This window comes from Haemorhous mexicanus, chromosome Z (genome assembly GCF_027477595.1).
Source record: "Haemorhous mexicanus isolate bHaeMex1 chromosome Z, bHaeMex1.pri, whole genome shotgun sequence".
NCBI lineage: Eukaryota > Metazoa > Chordata > Aves > Passeriformes > Fringillidae > Haemorhous > Haemorhous mexicanus.
In genome coordinates, this window is record NC_082381.1 from 3,098,135 (window position 1) to 3,119,241 (window position 21,107).

The following is a 21,107-nucleotide window of genomic DNA, read 5'->3' on the forward strand; positions in this document are numbered from 1 at the left end:
AATATAGCTATAGAAATTTACAGGTACAGGGTTGTTATTCAGACACAGCGGAATTTTCCCATTTGGTTAAGGAATACTAATCACATCAGTTCTCAATAGAATTGATGCCACTCTGTCACTATATCCTCCTCTAATCCTCTCTGTAATTTGCTTCAGTAATACTCCATTGGCTGTCCAGCTTCTCTGTCCCCCTGCAAAGTAGAGAAAGGTTTCAAACACCTCTCTTTCCCCAGTGAAACTTCTTTAAGCACTTGCCCTCTCATCCCATGAGCAATCAGTACTGCATTCATTGCTAAGTGCTGTTTTAATGCTTTGTTTCATAAACATTGAGGTGGGTGGAAGATTTTATCATTAAATGGGCAGCATTCACTCTGAAAGCACTATTTTGCAGTTGTACAATATTGAAACAAACACCTATCTCTGTGTATTGGCTCTTTCTTTATTACGCCTCAAAAAATAGAAATGAGTATGGAACTGGTAGTTCCATTGCCACACAGTCCTAGGTTAATGCATCTTTAAATAAGCAAAGACAGTTATAATTACCTTAGCATGAGTTGTATATGTATATAACTCTGAAGTCTCTACCTATAAAATGTCCTAGTGCCACTGGGTGACATGTAAGAATTAATATAACCATTGTTTCTTTTTTTGATTTCTTAAGACAAAAGATGTGGCTTTTGCCCCATGTTATTCTGCAAGCTGAAACCTGAATCCAGGATCAATCTCCATGATTTTTTCAGGTTCAAATAGTGAAATTTCACTTCAGAGTCAATTGGGATTCTTAACCTGTTACCTCAGTCATGAGATCTTTCCTTTCTTTGCCTCGCTCTTTCTCCATCCTCTCTACCAAACCAAATTACCTAGTGTTCAAAAGCAAACTGTCTTTACCAATTGTCTCCCTGTCATAATCTTTACCTCACTGAACTGTTTACTAGCTGCTTTCCTGGCTCCAACTTTGCTTTTGTCAATCTCTACAGACCATCTTTGGTCCAATCCTGTGTTTAAGAGATCTGACAAGATAAGCACACAATCTCTGGTTCAGAAACCTCACAGGTCACAGGTTTGCTGGAAAAGAATGTGTGGGGGCTTTGTTTTGTTTTTGTGGGGGTGTTTTGTTTTGTTTTGGTTTGGTTTGGTTTGGTTTGGGGTGGGGGGGGTGTGTATACTCCTATGTACACAGAGGATGTGTATGCATATTCTTAATATATGCATTAATATTTACATAATACATGTATGTGTTTTACAAAAAAAAAAACTTAGGGAACCAAGAGACAAAAGCAATCTCATGGATTAGCGAGCCTAGCAGAAGCTTCTCTACATGTGTGATGGTGTAAGAAGTTTAAAAGTTGATGCATATTCTCAGCCTTGCCCATTCTGGGCCCATCAGAGCTAATGTACACACAGAACAGTTTTGTGCTTGTGCGTTCATCATCATCAAGGGTGGACAGAATATTTTTCATGCATTATATGCACCTTAATGACAAGGAAAGGAAGGGATGTAGGCATACGTAGGAGTAGAGAGGGGCTAATGCAAACATGGTGGTGGGGGTTAGGAGTCAAAACACTTTATCTATCAAAAACTTTTGAAGTAAGCAACTAAACCTATGTTATTGCTAGTTGCTAAAATAAAAATTAAGGTGTTGTTCATATGAAAAGGTTGTTCATCTGTGTTAATATCAAGACGGCACAGTAAAGAGGTAGTCCCCAAATTTGTAAATATTCAACTTTTGATTAAAGTTACCAGCTTTTAATTACGATAAAAACAATGCAGCTGCTTGTTTCTGAAGGACAAAGGTTTGTGTTTATGAAAAGTTATATGCACTACAGAATAGCAGTTTTTGTGGGAAACAGTGACAAAGCCCCAGTTTCTTTGGAAAAATGTTATTGTTGATTATTTGCAATATATTTCAAGTGTGTATAGATTTCTCACAGTTGCCCAATAAACACACTGGTTTCATTCTTTGGAGCTTAACAGTTTCTCCTGTGTTCTCGAGCTCTTTCCAGCTTAGTACAGTGTTTCTTTTGATGGATTGGTTTTCCTGAGTCAAACTTAGGAACTCAGAGCATCTTATCACACTTTGACCAGCTCACTTTCTCAGGGGCAAAGAAGAGGGGAGACAAAAAGCCCATCAAAGCTTGTGCCAGTTAAATCCAAGCTCTCAAGGGATTTGTTTTTCTTTTGGCGTCAGATTAGATGTTCAAACCAAGCGGTGTTGTGGGGCCATGGGTGAGTGCCCACTGAACCCTGAACAAGGCTAATCCCACAGCAGCACATTCCAAGCAGCTAATGGGTGCAAGGGCTTTGCTGGCTCCCCCGTCACTGAGTGCCTTGCACGGGGCCCAGCACAAATGAGTTATTAGCAAAGACCAGCGCGGCGAAACGTGGGCAGCAGGGTTTGCTCCAGGACAGCCTTAAACCCCAAGTCTGACACTCAGGTAAAGGAAAGAGAGAAAGAAAATGTCCGTGGTGAGATTTTGCAGCAAGGTTAATAAAAAGAGAGACTCACCTGGAGAGTTAAACTATGAAAAAACTGAATTCAAGTGTGGCGTGTACTGTATGAATTCACTGTGGACTCTAAATTGACTCATTAACCATTACTGAAGGAGTCTTTGAAGAGAAAGAGAAGATAAGCTTCTTGCTCTACTAGTCTTGAAAATACTTTGCTATAGTCTTCTAAGCTCTTTATTACTTTACTAATTTGTGTTATAGGTGAGAGTTTAATGCAGACAGTTTAGTTATTAATATGTTGATTTCCTGAAGTTATTCTGTTATGAGGACTCTGCAGTAAGTAGAATAATTTATTTTATCTCTGAGCTTTATAGTTCATTGCAAAATATATCTATTGCAGAAAGGTAACTAGCATGGGGCAGTGCAACCAGATGCTTTCTTTAAATTTGGAAGGAGAAGGAATTATGAGATTAGTAAATCACATATTTTGCCATCACAACTCTGCCGGGTAGGAGAGTACATTGTTTGAGATCCAAGAGCTGGAAAGTATCTTTTCCTGATCTGAATAAAGGAGATCTTAAACCCTACTATTATTTTTACAATATTACCTTTGAAGAAGTGTGATGAAAATTCAAATGCAAATTATTATTTTTGTTATTAACTTTTTTGTAATGTGGCTGTGTTTCTTTTCCACAAAAAAACCCCAGATTTTAAATGTCAGTTTCTTGGGGTTTGAAAGCTTGCTTTTATATGTAGTGAAAAAATTTCAGTGAAGTACCTGTTATGGCACCTTTTCATACTGCAACTTGAGAGAAATTTAGCAGTGACCACCTTTAGAAAAGACACATTAGTTCTATGTAGCCAGGAAATTCACCATGTCAAATTGTTTGCAGAAAAGGATGAAAATAGTAATTTATTTAATAAAGGATATTTAGAAGTTATAATAAATTAAATCTCAAGGCAGTCTCTCTTAGGTGAAGTTTAACTCTTTAAGCTTTCAGAATTTCTATTTAACTATACTTTGTTCAAACAAAAAATATCTTGACCAACCGTCTATAATACAATAACATCCTGTTTGCTACCATGAGAAAAACCAGTCAAATACAGTTTTATTTAAGACTTTTTTTTTTTTTCTGACTGTAAAAGTGAGGCTAGGTATCTGCTATTCCTACAAGATATTAAGTCCAGCAAATTTTTCAAATAAAAATGTATGGATATTGAATTTAAAATATTGCTAAATAACACCAGTAACCACTAGATCCAGCAAGGAATTATTTTCTCTGTAAAAAGCAGAAGAATAAATTCTATATACTGGGACTGGTAAGTAGTAGACATAGCTAGAAATTCTTGTGTTGTTATTTTATAGTTTGTGACATTCACCGACTCCAAGAAATTTCTTTACTTCACAGTAATTTTCACATGTTTCAGAAGCAGAGAGTTCTGATTTTAAACATGGAAAGCAGGAAACAGATTGAGTTGATAAGAAGGTGACATTAGACAGTGATGTAAAATTAGTTAGTGAAAGTAATATGTAGGTATTATTTATATATCCTACATAGTAAACAGTAACATCAGTTAGTTACAAAGGCAATTTCCAAAGTTGTCCTTTCATAGAGGAAAAATGCTCATATTTCCTTTAAATTGCCTAAAGTTCATTTCGCATTACTTAATTGTCAGATAATTTTTTCATAGCCCATAGTTTATAGTTCTGTTTATGCAGTTGAGTGGGTAATTTTATTATTTAAATGTATTAAGTTAATCTGTTTTAAATGAATTTTCAAAGGAAAGCTTCAACTCATCTTATTAAATGAAATAATAGAGTTCTATGTGTGGAAATGTTTTAGAGAGCTTGCCAGAACTCATATTATATGGAGTGAGGATTTCCTAGATAATTAAAAATATTTCAGAGCTCTGAAATTCCCTCCTTTCTTGTTTTGTGTTTGTTCTTCTCTTTTCCCTTTTTCTTTCCTGCACATCTCTCTGTTTGAAAAGACTTCTTGTGTATCTGACAATTAAGACTATGTTGCAGGAAATTTCCTGCTTTTGTGTAAACGTGTGATGGAATAGCTTGAGTGTTGTGAACAACCATAGCTACTATTTTAGAGGCTACCTGCCAATCCTCTGACTAAATATATTAAAATTTTTTGTGTCTTGTTTCAAAAACAGATCTTCCTCTTTTTAAATATTTTTTCTTTTATTTTTTCTTTTTTTTTTTTTTTTAGGTGTCTATATAGAAACTGTAGTTTCTGCTTCTGTATTAAACAGCACTCTCAGTGCTTGTGTAAAAATATTTCAGGTAATTTTGTTGGTTTGGTTGTAAGTTTTCTGATTAGAGCTGGCTTAGTTGTATCACTGACATGGAAACAGAGGTGTTTTTAGTGAACAAGTGTAGGGTTTTTTCTGCCATGCAGAAAGGTTTAGAGTTTGAGTTCATTCTTCTCAAGAGATTTCTTCCTCTGATAGATGAATATGGTAACAGCAAAGAGGTCATCTGGCTAGTGAATAAGAAAAGAATATTAAAACCTTGTGTTGGGTGCTTAGCTCTAGAAGGGAACCATAGTTCTAATGAAATGTTTGCCCTCTACAAAATATGCACTGCTTATCTGAAGAGTCAATGAAATTTCCTCTTAAAAATTTTTCTACGGCTTTACTATAAGTTGTATATAATACAAAAACAGAGCTCAAGGCATTTCCTTTCTCTTTTTTAGGCACAGAAATCATGGATAGAAAGAGCATTTTACAAGAGAGAATGTGTCCATATCATACCCAGCACCAAAGACCCCCATAGGTAATTGCATGTTACTTGTGTGAAAAGTGAAAGTTGGTTAAAAAAGAAGTATCTCTATAGATGTGTGCATAGAATGGATATGGAAATAAATATTTTGTAAACTTATTTAATCAGAAGGTGTTTGAATTACATCTGGAGTGATGGATTCCTATAGGAACAATTTTTTTACATTTCAAAACTTATTTCATAAGAAAAAAGATAACTCAAGGGTGGGTCAGCATCTGTGTTTAATTTCCTTATCTTCTTAGCTCAGTATTCAGTGCACTGACTATTTACCTAAATTGGATGCTTGACACACAACACTGTCAAAAGCAAATAGACACATTAAACTAGCAATTTAAAATTTGTGCTAATCCATGCAAAAGCTGATTACTTGTCCTGATGTTCCTTGAAGAAAAGAGATGTTCTTCAATTTCATTTTGTACATATTTAGAACAAAGCATGATTTTTTTGAAATACAGGAGAGTCCCAAGTAAAGAAGACAGGGAAAAAAAGGTAATATATATACTTTGCTACTTCCATACATAAAGGCTTCAGGAAAGGAATCAGCAGAGCTGAAAAGGGGTCAGGTTCTTTTGTAGTTTGTTTCCCTGTTGAGTTTATACACGCACATGACTCGGGTTCTCTGTTTAATGTCATAGGTGTTGCTGTGGGCGTCTAACAGGTCAACACATTGGACAGCCTCCAAGCGCCTCCGTTACTCAGAATGAGAAGAGTGAGACCAGGCTTGCTCGCAATGACATCCAGTCGGAGAAGTGGTCCATCAGCAAGCACACACAGCTCAGCCCGACGGACGCCTTTGGAACCATTGAGTTCCAAGGAGGAGGCCACTCCAATAAAGCCATGGTAACCATGTTTTTCTCTTAGATAGATAATGCTGCTAGCTAAAAGCAAGCGTTCACAAAGAATGGGCAACTTTCTTTCTTAACTTCATGCTGAAGTGTTATGGAGTGTATGACCAGAATGTATGTTTGCACGTACCACGTGCCAAAGAATTGGTGAACAAAATTAACTGTAAAAGCTGGAGTGCAATGTAAGAGGAGCTACCTTTATAAAGGCTGAAGGTACATTAATATGCTGCTGTCCTAATTTTATTCCAATGGCTATGCATCACTGTTGCAGGCTGTGTCTGCAAAGCTGACAGATTTTAAACATACCAAATTCCCATTAATATTCCTCCAGAGGTGTATAGGAAGATAGACCAGTTAGACTTACAGTTCATATTTCAGTGAAATAAAAGGCTCCAGGAAGTGTCTAATCTAGGAACTACAAAATCCCTTGATCAAGAAGTTACTCCTTCCCTGTGGAGTGGTACCAAAGTGCATTGATCTGAAGGCTTTGCTCCACTAGCTTGGAGAAATGCCTCCAGCACACACAGTAACCCATGAGTGTATTTCTTCCATGTAATATTACATGAAAGGAGCAATCTCTCTGGCTCTATCTAAACTGCAGAACCTGGATCTTTGGGAATGACAGAGGAGTATGTGCCTAGGACTTCATGGCCAATGCACTGCTTTGGCAGCGAGGACAGAAGCTGAGCTCCTGGGCACTTTGCAGAATAACCTGCCCAGCAATCCAGTACTGTTTTCTATGCCTGAATTCTTCCCAACAGGTGACTCAGATCTGTCAAAAAACAGAGACTAGAGACAGTGAAATTCTCAGGTATTATGCTAGCAAGGGCATAGTATTTTCCTCATATGTGTACAAAAGTGCTGGAGTTGGAGTGACTTCTCAAGTGGATGGTTCTGTTTGTGCAGGTGGATTGCTTATTTGATAGAAGCTAGAAAGCACTGCTGCACCAAAACCAGAAAATTAGGTAATTTCTCTGAGTATCACAGACATCATATGTTCAATTGATAACCAGTCACCTAAAAATCTGCAAGGTCAGAGGTCCAAAGATACAGTAATGAATGTTATTAACTGTATATGGGTTCTTTGCATTGGATCAGTTTTACGAGAAGGGGTAAGAGCTTTTTCAGTGATGTCCTTGTGAAGATTGCTATAAAGCAATAAAAGCCCTGCCCAGACATAAGTAGTCTTGGGGAGCCAAGAAACGATGAAGGCTTCAGGGAAGCTGTTGATACCAATTCTCTTGGAGGATTTCTTATCTTTACTGGGATTCTGATGTCATCGCATAGTGCTGGAAGAGACAGGACACCCTTTAGAGATTCATGATGTGTGCTCAAAGTACAATTGAAGTGCAGCTGTGGAGATAAAACTGTAAGTCAGCATAAGAGAAAGAAAAACATTGCCACAGAGTTCAGTCAGGAGTGAAACCATGAACAATTTAGAAAAAAAAAAAAAGGAGAATGGAAAAAGGGACTTAAACTTTCAGAAAACTAAATAACAAGTCAAAACTTAGGGATAAAGACAATGTATTTATTGCTAGAAAATCTCTAGATTAATTTTGTCAGACTAGAATCAAGAAGCTGCACATGCCATCTATTTGTAATAATTAAACCCCACCCAAAACATGGGAACAAAACACATTATCCATTCATCAAAAAAAAACATAAACCATAAAATCTCCTGAAATTTGATTATTCCACTGGTAGGAAAAGTGCTTCAAATTAAACAATCCAGTAAATATCTCTCAAATGAGTTTTGAGATTGCTCTCCACCAGTGAGAAAAATGCCTTTCATAAGACCAAAACACAAATAAGGAGGCTTTCATAACAATTTAAATGGAAATAGATAAAAGAATTTTGTTATAATGTATTTGCCACAGAAGCAGCATGAAGATGTCCTTGTGCCCATATTTTCATGCCCAAACATTATTTTAGGGTAGACTATGGCCAAAAAGTTTTCTAATTACTTGTTGCCATTTTATTAATAGAAAGTTAAACTCCTCATTTGCATTTACCGGGTACTAGGATTTTCCCATAATAAAATAATAAAATTTAAAAAATAATAAAATTTAACAAATCCAAAGGTTTCTGTGGAAGCCAGGAATTTTCTCAATCAAAGGAACCCACCCAACTTTTTCAACAGAGGAGGGAAAAAGGAGACTTATTGATAAAATAAGGCATGAAATAGAAAGAACAAGTACATAGTAACTCCTGGAAATATTCTTGTTTAGCTGTACATTCTCAAACCCAAATGCAGAGAATTTGATCAGTGTGGGTAAGGGAAGAAAGATAAAGGGGGAAAAATATGATAAATATATTCCTTTATAAAAATTTGTTAGTAATTTTCTAGGTACTGGCTATCAAATAACACTATAGCATGCAAGCTGGTTTTTGCTGGCAAGCATGGTAATATTGTACCTACTGGCAAATAAAACAACCTTACAAAGCAGCAAGGTTTGGCAAGCTGATCAAATCAAGGAAGCCCTCAAGGGAAGAATTTGGCATTAAATTTTCCACCTATTCCCTATTTTGTTTCCTGAAATGGATGCCCACACTTGAAAATCACTAAGCAAGGGAAACACCAAACTGAGCAGTATTTTCTTGGTTTTGCTAACAGCAAAATTGTTAAATTGTTCTGAATTGGACTTCAAAGAATTAGGTGGGATTTGTTAATAGGAACCATAACCTTAGATTTATAATTGGGAAACCAGGAGTCAATTAATGGAACAGATTAGATCAATGTAAAACTGACAGATAATTATTTTCTCAATTTGAAGTAACATAATTAGATTTTAATGCAAAATATATAGTAAGTGTAATTATACTTTTCATGATAAAATATTATATCAGTTGCCACCAGACAACAACAAAGAGATCTTTAGCTGTGGAAATGAAAATTATACTAAAATTCTAACAGAACACATGGATTTGGAACAAAACAGCAAAGATATAGGCTTGCATATTGTAAATAGAACTGACTGGGCCATTAATTTCATTTCCACAGCCACACAGAACAAAAATTCTCAAACAGAATAATTTTTGCTAATGCCATGGAGTTGTTAAAGTATCTTCAGGGCAGCTGCATTATCCTCCTAAAATCAATCATACAAATAACTTAATAATTTCTGCAGGATATTATATTGAAACACATAGCTGAGATTAGGAAACACTGGTTAACAAGATCCGTTACTAAAAAGGCCTTTACTTCAATTTCTTGCAACCACAGATGATCCTGCAACAAGACTGTGGTATTTAGATCTCTGTCATTCTCATATTTTCTTTACAAGTGACTCATCCCATTATATGTAAGAAATGCAATTAACAATTTTGCTTGTCTGCAATTATTTTAGTTTTAGAGCAGATTTTCAAATTTAACAACTGTAAAAAGATGTGAGAGGCACATGGATGTAGATAAATTTTATTAATAAGTTTTGCAAATAAAATTGAGAGAAATACAGGAAAACTTATAAAATATGATCTGCTTATGCTAATTGGCTCCTGGCGGTTTAAGTAACACACTTATCTAACTTTATACTAGCATTTTGTTAAATCAAAAAGCAATTGTCAAACTCAAGTGAGTGATTCCATTCCAATTAGGAGCAATACTCTGAAAAATTTGAAAATGTATTCTGTTCATCAGTGTACAAATTAAGACAATCCTGCTGAGATGCATTATACACTGCACTTTTGAGCAAACACTTTTTTTTTTATACTATCTGCCTTTAGAGACACACCTCCTTAATGTTCTCTCATTAACTGGTGGGCCTGGGCCTGGATTGTCTACAAACTTATTTAAAGGATTGCTCTTTGCAGAACTAAAATTTCTTTCATCATGGTTTTTCAGGGTTAAATGGAAGATGGTTGTTTGAAAAGCCTTTGGTGAGTTAAATAGATTCCTCCTCACTGAATACATTTCAATGATACATTTCATATGCAGAGTAAAATCCTAAAATAAGTTTGCAGCTGCAAAAGAAAGGAAGTTTACTTCAGTGTTATCTGCTTAACTTTTCTTATGGTGTAAGGAAACATGAAAGAACATCAGTAGAATTCCAATGAACATTAACAGTTACTTAGACAAAGTTGCTAATATTCAGATCCTTAAAACTGTATTATTTGGAAGTCAGTCACAGAAAAAGGTATTTTCCTTGGTTTAAAATGCATTGAATTTTATAAAGATTGTATAAAAACGATGACAAAAGTCATCAGGGCTTTTGAGAGGAAAAAAAGAAGATAATCACATAACTTGCATAAACCATGTAAAGACAGCAATCATTGTTTCTGTTACAGTAAATTACTTCTTAAAAAATATTTACTGAATTTTAAAGATGGTGTTCTACATGGAGAAAAAGGGGAAATAACACAGAAAAACCTTTAACCAAAGCCCATTTAAATCAATGAGGGTCCTTTCACTGATTGTTTAGTGGAACTTGGATTAGGCTTTAAGGTGCTAAGGAGGAATAACTTAATAACTTATACAGAACCAATCTGGTTTCAATCTAAATAGAAGGGGTTTTGTTTAATTTTTTTTTTTTTTTTTTTTTTTTTTTTTTTTTTGAGGATCACGCATTTGGGGCAACTAGTCTTTAATTTGAAGACATGTCTGTACTGATAGAAACTTAAATAAGTTACCAAAAAGAAACACAGGCGCAATGTTAGAATGCAGATCACAAAATGTTGTCTGAATAGACTTTCAGAAATACAACAAAATTCTGAGTCTCTTTAATTTATTCACTGACTCTCTCATCTGCAATCATTCACCAAGTACTTTAATGAGACAGCTGTGCTTAAGTTACAGAGTAGTAAATCTCTTTCTCAGGAACTTTGACTTTTGCCCTAGGGCACTGGAGTTGAACTTGGAAGTGTCTGGCTGTTTGATTGAAGGTGGGCATAGGTTTGTTTTAGAGAACACTTGACAAAAATAGTGAAACAACAAATGCACTCTTGCTGACTACCACGGTACTGGTCTGGGATGAAATGGGCATTGCAGCTCGAGCTTGATGCTTTGTCCTTTCATATTCAGTGTTTGATGCCAGTCAGCTCAGTCTGCAGGTTTTGTGATCCAGAACTGCACTTCTGCTTCCTAACTTGCCCTGCTTCGCCAACACATAAAAACTGAATTCTTGCATTCTATCCATATATTTCTCCCATAAAGAAAGGACTAAACCATTTCCCATTAGAACTGGTAATTTCTACAGCTGACAGATACCCCAGGCATGGAATTTCATAACACAACAGCATAGTGCTTTACCTTGTTTTGTATCTGCCTCCAGAGGCTATAGCAAGAGAATTCAGAAACAAAAGAAATACTCATTAACATTCTAAGCAGAAACTTAGATAGGGATAAATATTCTATTACAAGATTGGAAGACATGAATTTTTGTTACAGACTAAAGTGGCCTTGAAGGTGTGATTTATAACTTAATGTAAACTTTTAAAAATGGGACAGAAGAATTTTCTTTTAGTTACTAGCTAACATATTAAGTAATGGCAAAATAATAAATTCAAGTATGCCAAACTAAAAATTGCTTCTCTAAGAGCAAAAATTATTCAAATAGCCATAAAAATTGAATGATATGTACAAAAGAAAAATCTTGTTTGGCAGTCTTGCCAAAAACTTCTAAACCACAAAATCTTATCTTACTTGATTTAAATTTTAATTTACATGAAAGAACCTTAGATATTTATTTTTCTCTAAATTTCTACTTTGCAAAGTAAAATTATACTAAGTATAAAAAGCAAGCAGTTGCTTCTAACACAAGTTATCTACATTTCAAACAAATGCAATAAAATACTTCCTTCTTGATCAGTTTATAGATTTATATTTATTGGAATTCAGTGGTCTTCGTGTATAGGAAGAGTAATACAATAATAATAATAATACAATACAATACAATCTTGCTAAAAGATAACATAGACGTAAGAAGGTAGGGACAGTGAAATCACACATTCTGAGATTTTTTTTTAAAAATCTAAAGAAGAAAAAAATGAAGAAAAAAGTAGTCACTGTCCAGATTAGATAATACACATCTGATGCCATTTGCGCCTTTATCGTAGCATCATCCCAGATGATGCAATGGCATGTTTTCAACATATTTTCAACATATGGCCATTGCCAGTATGAATTCACCTTCATTGTCTTCTGAAGACTTGCAATCTGTCTTCACCACAAAGCAGAGTAAGGTATCAGTGATTCCAAACTGAAGGCTCCAGAGTTTGACCAACAGAGTTTTCATGTAGGCGCCACGAAGGACGTTGTCTGTGAATGCATCCTGGTGCCCCTTGCAGCCTCAGATCTCCCTTAAGACATGAAAAAGGGAAAAAAGATCATTCTTCTTATTTCTCACCCTCTGGTGTGTTAAAACTTAGACAACCCTCAAATCCCAATTTAAAAGCTTTTAATGTTTCAATCTAGTCAGTGGAGTCAGGTGCCATACAAGATTTTATCTCACACTGGAATTTGAAGGAGTAGCTACTGAGGTGGCAGTTCATCTATATTAATGAGCTTGACAGACATGAACACTATGTTTTTATGTCCAGGAGCTGTTGTGAATTTCTCTGGCTGCTGCAGAGAATATTGCTGATGCACTGGGGTGAACATTCATTCCCAAGTTCTTGCTAAGCTTTCAGTTTGGCTGTGCGCCCCCAGCTAATTCTGCAAACAGGTTTCTGCTTCCAGAAATGTTAAAAGTAGATGTTTAACTGTGCAACAACCCATTCTTGCAAAAAATCCTGTTTATTAGCAGGTTCCCCTGGAAAATGTCAGGTCCTTATTTTTCAATCAACTAGAAAGGAAACCACTTTATTATCATATGGGTTTTATTATTTTTTTATTTTTATTGCTAAAAGATAACAAACTTTTAGTAAGAAATACTGATTAGACATGTCAAAAAGGGGGAAATTATTATATAATATGTATGGATATATTATACTACCTGGCATGTTACAATAAACAGATTAGGACTAGTTATTCCTCAGGCTGAAGGCAAAGGCATGCCCCTGATGCCTGTACTGACAACCAATCAAGGAAAAGACTGCTGAAGCTGCTCTCAGGTATTGATTCAATCAGAAGTTTGACACACCAGTGAGTGCTTTCTACAACCTATTTTATTTTATTTAAAGGGTTCTTCCCTTAGCAGCTATGGAAAGCTTAGATCTTAGCAACTATAGAAAGATTTTTTTTCCTGTTAATGCTATGTAACTAGAAATCAAAAAATTATCACATGCCCTGTCACAGGTTTTGTAAAACAGCAACAGAAAGAGCAGGAGAAAGACTTGTAACAGAGAGAGGCACGTATTTTTGTGACATGTTAGTGCTGTAAGAATTTGGAATACAGTTGTTATCTTTGAGCATGCACAGATGGGTATGATCTCCCCTGGCACAAATTGCTGCATGTGTAGCACAGAACAGCCAGAAACTGGAAATGCACAAATTTGTTTCACATCCCTTTTAGGATCTAGAGTTTTCTAAGGCAAGATCATGACATTGTACATAGTTAGCATTCTTTCATCTGGAAAGTATCAGTTTGGTAGTTTTGCTCAGTTTAAATTAATGTGTGCTTGAAGAACTGGGTTTTTATCTGTTATTTATTACTTGTTGAGGGTTTTACTTCAGTAATTTGAAAGTGAGGTGCAAGTAAATACACAGTTGTGAACCTGACTATCTAGGTCACCTTTGGCAGACCTGCTGTATTTTTGGTCCAGTTTTTTCATTTATAAATTGTAGACAATAATCTTTCAAGCACTGCTAAGGATTTTAAAACCATTAATTTCTTAATTTCCTAAATAAAGAAAAATGTCCAGCCTGTGAAGTCCCAGTGTTCCATTACTCCTAGTTTCTCAACTAGGAAACTAATCATCAGGTTAGCAAATAGTTACTGGTTTTGTCATCAAAAAAGTGATCTACTGGGCACAGATAATATACATTAGAAGCCAGAGGGTATAACCAATCTTCTTTTCTCTACTCTCTGCTGTTGCTCTTGCTCCTGCAGTATGTACGTGTGTCTTTTGACACAAAGCCTGACCTTCTTCTGCATCTGATGACCAAAGAGTGGCAACTCGAGCTCCCCAAACTTCTCATCTCTGTGCATGGCGGCCTTCAGAATTTTGAACTTCAGCCAAAACTCAAGCAAGTCTTTGGAAAAGGACTTATCAAGGCTGCAATGACAACTGGAGCATGGATATTTACTGGAGGAGTAAACACAGGTAAGAGCAACATTGTAGTAAAAGCACAGCGGCATCGAAGAGACTTCATCTCAAAAAAGGTGGGGGTAAAGTAGGAATTATGAGGTTATAAAGCCATTCTTTGTTTTATTTTATTAGTCATTTCTGTACTATGTGAAAACAAGAAAATGAAAAGTTCATACCAACCTGGCAGCTGGTATAAAACACAATAAAAGGTTTACTAAAGTATGAAAAGCACACTTAGGAGCTGAAAATAAAATCTCCTGCAAGGCAATTGTATTATGACATCACCAAGGAAAACTTTATAAGATCAGATCTTTATTAAGGTCTGTAAGCTGCAGAGGAGGACTACTAGTCAAAGAAGTCCAACTCTTATTACACAAAACTGAAAACACTTTCATCCAGAAAGGATATTTATTTAATTTAGTCAGGTGACCCAAAATATTAAAGGAAAATGTTCTGGTTTTTGGATGTGGTGGAAAACTTCTTCCTTACTTGTAGGGAGATCAACCTAATTTTTTTGCTATTATGTTTTCATCAAGAGCAATACCTGCCATTTCTAGTAAAAGAACATCTGTGATACATAAAGTAGGTGTCCTAGGGACCCAAGACAGCAGCTGACTGAGCTCTGCTAGCAGACAGCATGCACACTTTGGGAATAAGCTGCAAACGTGGGTCCCTAGACAGAAAATTCTGACATTGTCATCTCAGTTACCCTCCCTGAAGGAGGCAGAAAGGGGGAAGAGATTCAGGGAAGAGTCAAAAAAGTTCTGCTGCAGAGAATTGCAAAAAGTTTTGAGCTAGAACATGAACTTGTAAATTCTTTTGTCATTCTCATTTGCTGCAGTAACAAAGCTATAATTTTTTACTTTAGGAAGAGTGTATCTTCTTATTGTCTCTGGAAAACAATGTAATCATTCTATCATGTGTTAATTTTAGTGCATGGTGGATCAACTCCTACATGTTTGAATATAAATTCTTAATAGGAGTCTTGGACCTGGTTTTCAGAACACATCAAATTTAAAACAGCACTCATTTTTCTCACAGCAGCAATACAAGTAGCATAGAATCATAGAATATGTTGAGTTGCAAGGAACCCACAAGGATCAAAGAGTCTAGCTCCTGGCCCTGCACAGGACAGCCCCAGGAATCACAGCACATGTCTGTGAGTGTTGTCCAAAGACTTTTTGAACTCTGGCAGGCTTGGTGCCTGAAGAAAGCAGAGAGGCATAGCTTTTGGAGTGTTAGAGAAATAGACACAAGTGTCATATGCCCCACATCTCTTCAAAATAAAGAATAAAATCAGGTTAATGTTGATCTGTGCACTCTGGTGGTAATAATATTAGTTGTGAGATGCTCTTGTCATAGTGATGGCAAAGAAAGATGTAAGTTTTATGCAAAAATTACATCAGAAGGATATACGTGTCATAGACCTAAAGCAGTTGATTACCAGAGCAACTGTAGAAATCAAAATACAGATTTTTTTTAAAAAAAAAGGACAGAGGATTACACTTGAACTTGCAAATGCACAATTGCTTCCTACCATTTTTCAAGTCCTCATATTTGCAAAGGCCAAAGCAATACAAATGAACCAGGAAAGTCATCATAAATGCTGTTGAAAAGGACTGTTTTTCCTAGACAAAACAATGTAGTTCAGGTGGCCTTCTGCTCTTTTAATAACAAACAATTCGAAAAGAAATTTTGCAATATCAGTAATCTCTCATTGTTGTCTTTAATTTCTGGAGGAAAGCAGTTGATTGCTCCAGGACTAGGTTTTCAAACGGCAAAGCTGAAAATTATTTGTGAAATCATAAAAACTGAGAATTTCTCGGTACAGTCTCTTTTGCTGAATATTAAAATTGAATTTCTCTTAAGGAAAATTATAACTGAAATGTGCTGAAATACTGCTGTTGGACTGAGAATCAGTGATGTGGGAGAGACAGAGCATACCTGGCTATAAACATGACTGTTGTTCTGAATATTCATGTCATGATGGAAGTTGATTATTCTAAGCAAGAGAAATTTTTGCAGTCTGGACAGACTTTCTGCTTTAAATCCTTTAGGCTGTGGAATCACAGCTTAATTCTTAGCTGATGGCAGGTACAGGGTTGGGGTTTTTTAACCTTCCACCACTGGAAGAATACTAGACTCAAGGACCCAGAGGATCTGTTAGGTTGTGAGGAGTTTTCTTACGTTTACTGTCACTTACAGTTCAGAAAACTAAAACCAAAATCCTAACAATTGTGTGACTGTAATTTCTATCCAGTCATCTTAAAATCATGAAATTTAAACAATATGGAAACTCAGCAACTGAGAATCAAATAACATCTGCAGCAAACCTGCAGGTCTGCTTCAGTGCAGCCACATCCTAAAAATAGTTGTTAATAGATAGATTAAATTAATAATTTAAAAGATTATTTTATTAAAAGAAAGGAGAAATGACACTTGTCCTTTATGCAGAGATACCAATGAAACAGCGCCAAAGCTGGTTTAGGAAGGAAGAAGCCCTTGGAAGAATGCTGGGAAGCAGCCATTCTCTCTGTACTAATTTCTGTTTTCTCACTGATTCCCAGGGCAGGTACTATTACTCTGCTGGAAGCTATCTCAGGTGACTGAGTTTGTGTGGAAAGAGTGGCAAAATAGCTTCATCACAGAGCAGCATAATGATGTTTTCACATTTCCATCCTTGATTGGGAGCATTTGTGTGCGAGCTGCACTTCTGAGGGAGTTGGGGGGTGAGGGGCAGGGAGCACAATTAATTCCTGTGCTTCTTTCTGTGCTTGGAAATACACAAATGCTTGCATGAACATGTGAGCACAAGTGCAGATAAATAAGCAACAGTGAACAGTCAGCATTTCCATTCTTCTTTCTAAAGCTGTGTATTTTTTCCTATTACTTCATTTAGTAATTTTCGGATTCAACAAAATGGATTCACTGAAATTAATAATAGGAAATAAGACTATATTCATAGTTTTACTTAATTGTAAGGATAGGCACAAGTATTTCCTATAAAAAACAGCTCTATACTAAATCCATATGATAAGAAAAAAAAAGACATAATTATGAATTTCTGGTTTGTGTTCTTTCTTTGCCAGGGGTCATTCGGCATGTTGGAGATGCCCTGAAAGATCATGCCTCAAAATCTCGAGGGAAGATCTGCACCATCGGTATAGCTCCCTGGGGGATTGTGGAAAACCAAGAGGATCTGATTGGCAAAGATGTAAGACCTATATAGACATAGATGACCTCCAGTATCCATAAATCTTCCGGTTATTTTTCCTGTCCCCTCCATCCCTCACCTCGGAATTCCTCTTAGAATTATTGTCTGCAGCAAAAAGTCAATATATACACAGGTTTTCCATTAGGGTTGGTGGCAGGTTTTGATACAGCAGCGATAAAAATTCCTGCACTGTATCTTATTTTAAAAGATAAGGGCAATTCATTAAAGCCTACTCTTGAAAATATATCAAAGCTTCAATCTTAGAACTCTATGAACCTGGAAAGGTCCTTAAGAAAATACTGATTGCAAAACATGAAATCTAGTTTATTTTCAAACAATACCATAATGCCTTGGTTAAATTCAAAATTTCAGGCTATCCTCCTTAGAATATATTCCCTTCCATACATTTTTATTGATGTAATTTTGAAAGGTCTTATTGGATGTTGTAGATAAGAGTGACATCAAATAATCCACCTTCAGCGACTTTCTGAAGGACAGGGCTGGTGTTTCTCCTATTCTTTCACACCAGTCTTCTCTTTAAAAATTCTAATACAGTAAGATTAAGTACTTAATTTTAAATACATGAATAGTTCATCTGCACTGGTTATTTTTACCTGAAACTTTTCTGAACCCATTTTTTTCTCTCTTCTGGTTCATTCCTAAGAAATCTGTCTGAGAACTAGTGACTAACTATGAGTGGAAGAGATACAGTTTTAAATCTGCATAAGGAACTTCTTTCTAGTCTTCATTAGCCTAACACATTCTTCTCTGTATGTTCTGTATCCATGTCCAAGTTGGGAAGGGGAAGAAGTTTCAAGTATCTCTTAAGTCAGGGGAGTTACAAGGATTATAAAGAAAATTACCCAACTGGAGTTTATTGCAATCCACCATGAAAGTACAACTGTTTGGGATAAGTGTATTAGCATGGAGTTTTGTGCTCTAATACCACAAAAAGAAGCAGGATCAGACTTTGTCACAGTAATTCTGAGTCACCACTGAACTCTTCTGAGGTGCAGTGCAGAAGATAATTAGCAGAAAAAGCCAATAACAAGGATGCTTTGTATCTTCTTTAAGAAGTGTAATGTACACATAATTTTCAAATATATAGTCTTTAGTGATTAGGCATGGGGTTCTGGAAACATAACAGGAGCAAAGAAGTTAAGAAAACATAAAATTAGCCATGAATTTTCAATAATTCCTGTTCCTTTATTACTTCTTTCCTCCTGTTGCAAGGCTACCTCAGTTCTGAGGCTGTCACTGGCTGTTTAAGGGGATCTGGAGCCTTCTTTTGCAGAAAAGGCGAAAAAATCCCTAGATTTTCCAGATGTTCCAGCCAAGTGGAGCAGTTCCCCTGACTTCTTATTTCTTTAAGCAATGCTTTCCTCTAAATATCTTTCCAGTTTAACAGGAAACCAAGAAGATTTATGATATTAAAAAAAAAAATTTTTAAAAAAAACCCTTTATGATTGAACCATAAAAGACTTAATACTTACTCTGATCATCAGATAGAAAATAAAAAAGTTTAATATAAAGTTACAACTCATTTGGATGGGGTCTTCTATTAAGGCAGACACAGTTATGTCAGTAGGGTTACAATTACAGGGTCTTCACTAAGGACAAAAATATTTCAAAATATACCTTTGATAGACAACATAACCCTGGCCCCAAACCTCCTGGCCGCAAATAGTTTTATAAAATTATTGATCAATGGCATGAAGTAATGCTGAGGCACTTCTGGTTTTATCCATCTCTGAAGCACATGTTATGATACTGCTTTATGCTTACTGATACCAAATTTCACCTTCCATTTAATTACATCATCAGGCTGTTTTATGAAGACTTTAGTCCGCTGAAATATTTGTAAGCTTTTCACCCTATAATTAATCACAAATCCCTTACATCTGTGTTGAATGGAATTTAACACAGCTTCAGGTAGGCCACTTATGTCACTAAATCTCCTTCATCAGAGCCTTCACAAAAATTAGATTTTCCTTCTTACTGTTTTCCCACCCTTCCCCCCAGCTTTCCTCAGTTACTTCTGCCTCAAAGGACTTTCTCTCTTATTCAGTGCATGCAGTTTCTTTAGAAGCATTTGGTGAGGAAGCTGTTTTGGAAGCTTTTTAAAAATCAAAGTCTGCTATATTGACTGGCTCATTAGAGGTGAATGCTGTGAAATGAACTGAGAAGGGAAAATGTAAACAGTACCATAAGCATGTAAAATGAATCATCATTAAGCAAGAAAAAAAGGCCACAAAGGATTATACAAGGTGGGGAAAAAGTCTACCAGTAGTAAAAGACTTGGTGAACTCTAGCATCATGTGGATTTATGTCAATATGCACTATGTCTAGTTAAATTATGATCAGAACTGGAGAGTTATAAAAACATATCCTTCCAGCATCAGATAGAGGCAGAAGACTGTTGTAGTCATGGGTTTTGGAGGGACAGGGGGTGCAAAAGGGGAGCTGTGATGATTGCACATGCCCCAGAGCATGTGGCCTCCCTGTGCCTCATGGTAAGGGAGCCTGCTCTGCAGAGGTGTTCCTCTGCTGATGCCTCAGCCTTAAGGATCCAGAAGCCATAGCTAAGGGCTTCAATAATATTTACCAGCCCTTCCAAGTCAGTCAGCCTTCAGGAATCCTGGGGGACTTCCTCAGAGCCATAAAGAAAACTGACCTAGTTGAAGGAAATATTATTGCTGTTTGCTGTTTGTTATATTGTGATGATTAAAGATCCCTAAAGACACATGTCTTACTCCAGTACCATAAAAGCAATATAGCAGAAAAAAATGCAACACTTAACACTCTCAGATTCAAATTTAGAAGCAAAGGACACATGGGAGTTAGTTGCCTTATTTCCCCATATTTTCTGATAGAACTGAGAAAGTAAAGTGTCTTGCTCAATCTTGTAGAAAACTGTGATTATAAACAAGTTTCTTCCTACACACAGAACCATTCTCCCATCTAAAAGAGTACACTTTGTAAGTCGTTGTAGCATGCATGTCTCTACTTTCAGGGTCTGTTCAGTCCTCATTTGGATTTAATTCCAAGTCATCTCAGTAGGAGACCAGGGGCAAAGATACCAATTGGCATATTTGTAGCATATGTGGAGAATTTGGACCATGAACCAAAATGTCCAGGAACCTATGAATTAAATCAGGAACTACTCTGTTCCCTGGTATGCTCCAGAGCAACAAGGCTGCAGAAATGGCCTGATCTGAACAAGAGCTGCTACTCCTTGAGAAGCAAGGCATGCATCTCTTTGTCTTTCCATCGCTACTTTGAGCTCTCTGTTTGTCACAAACTCTTTGCCTCCACATAGACTGCTCAGATTCATGCACTGGTTCACATGGCACTTGCAGGCTCTTTGTCATGGTGAGTTACCCGGAGAGATTTTTCAAGTCTCTATGTCGAGTGTCATGTGCCTACAGGGAATTTAAGGAGAACAATGCCTCTCATTCAAGCTCGCTGCCACCTCAGGGTGCAAAGGCAAGGGCTGGGGTCAGCCCAGCCACTCACCTATGGACAGAATTCCCTCAGCCCATGCAGCATAAGTACTGCTTCACAGCACGGAGGCTGTCACATTCATTAAACTGTATTTGGAGGGACTGTCTTGAACACAAA

At 36.4% G+C, this 21,107-nt stretch overlaps 1 protein-coding gene across 1 annotated transcript in view; it reads left to right on the plus strand.

Moving 5' to 3' along the window:
- Positions 1-21,107, plus strand: part of TRPM3 (transient receptor potential cation channel subfamily M member 3) — a 381,850-nt gene that overhangs the window by 247,565 nt on the left and 113,178 nt on the right. The window contains exons 2-5 of the mRNA XM_059873453.1: positions 5,158-5,237; positions 5,879-6,083; positions 14,074-14,287; positions 17,362-17,486. Of these exons, the coding sequence (XP_059729436.1) occupies positions 5,158-5,237; positions 5,879-6,083; positions 14,074-14,287; positions 17,362-17,486 (624 nt within the window). The remainder of the gene's footprint in view (positions 1-5,157; positions 5,238-5,878; positions 6,084-14,073; positions 14,288-17,361; positions 17,487-21,107) is intronic.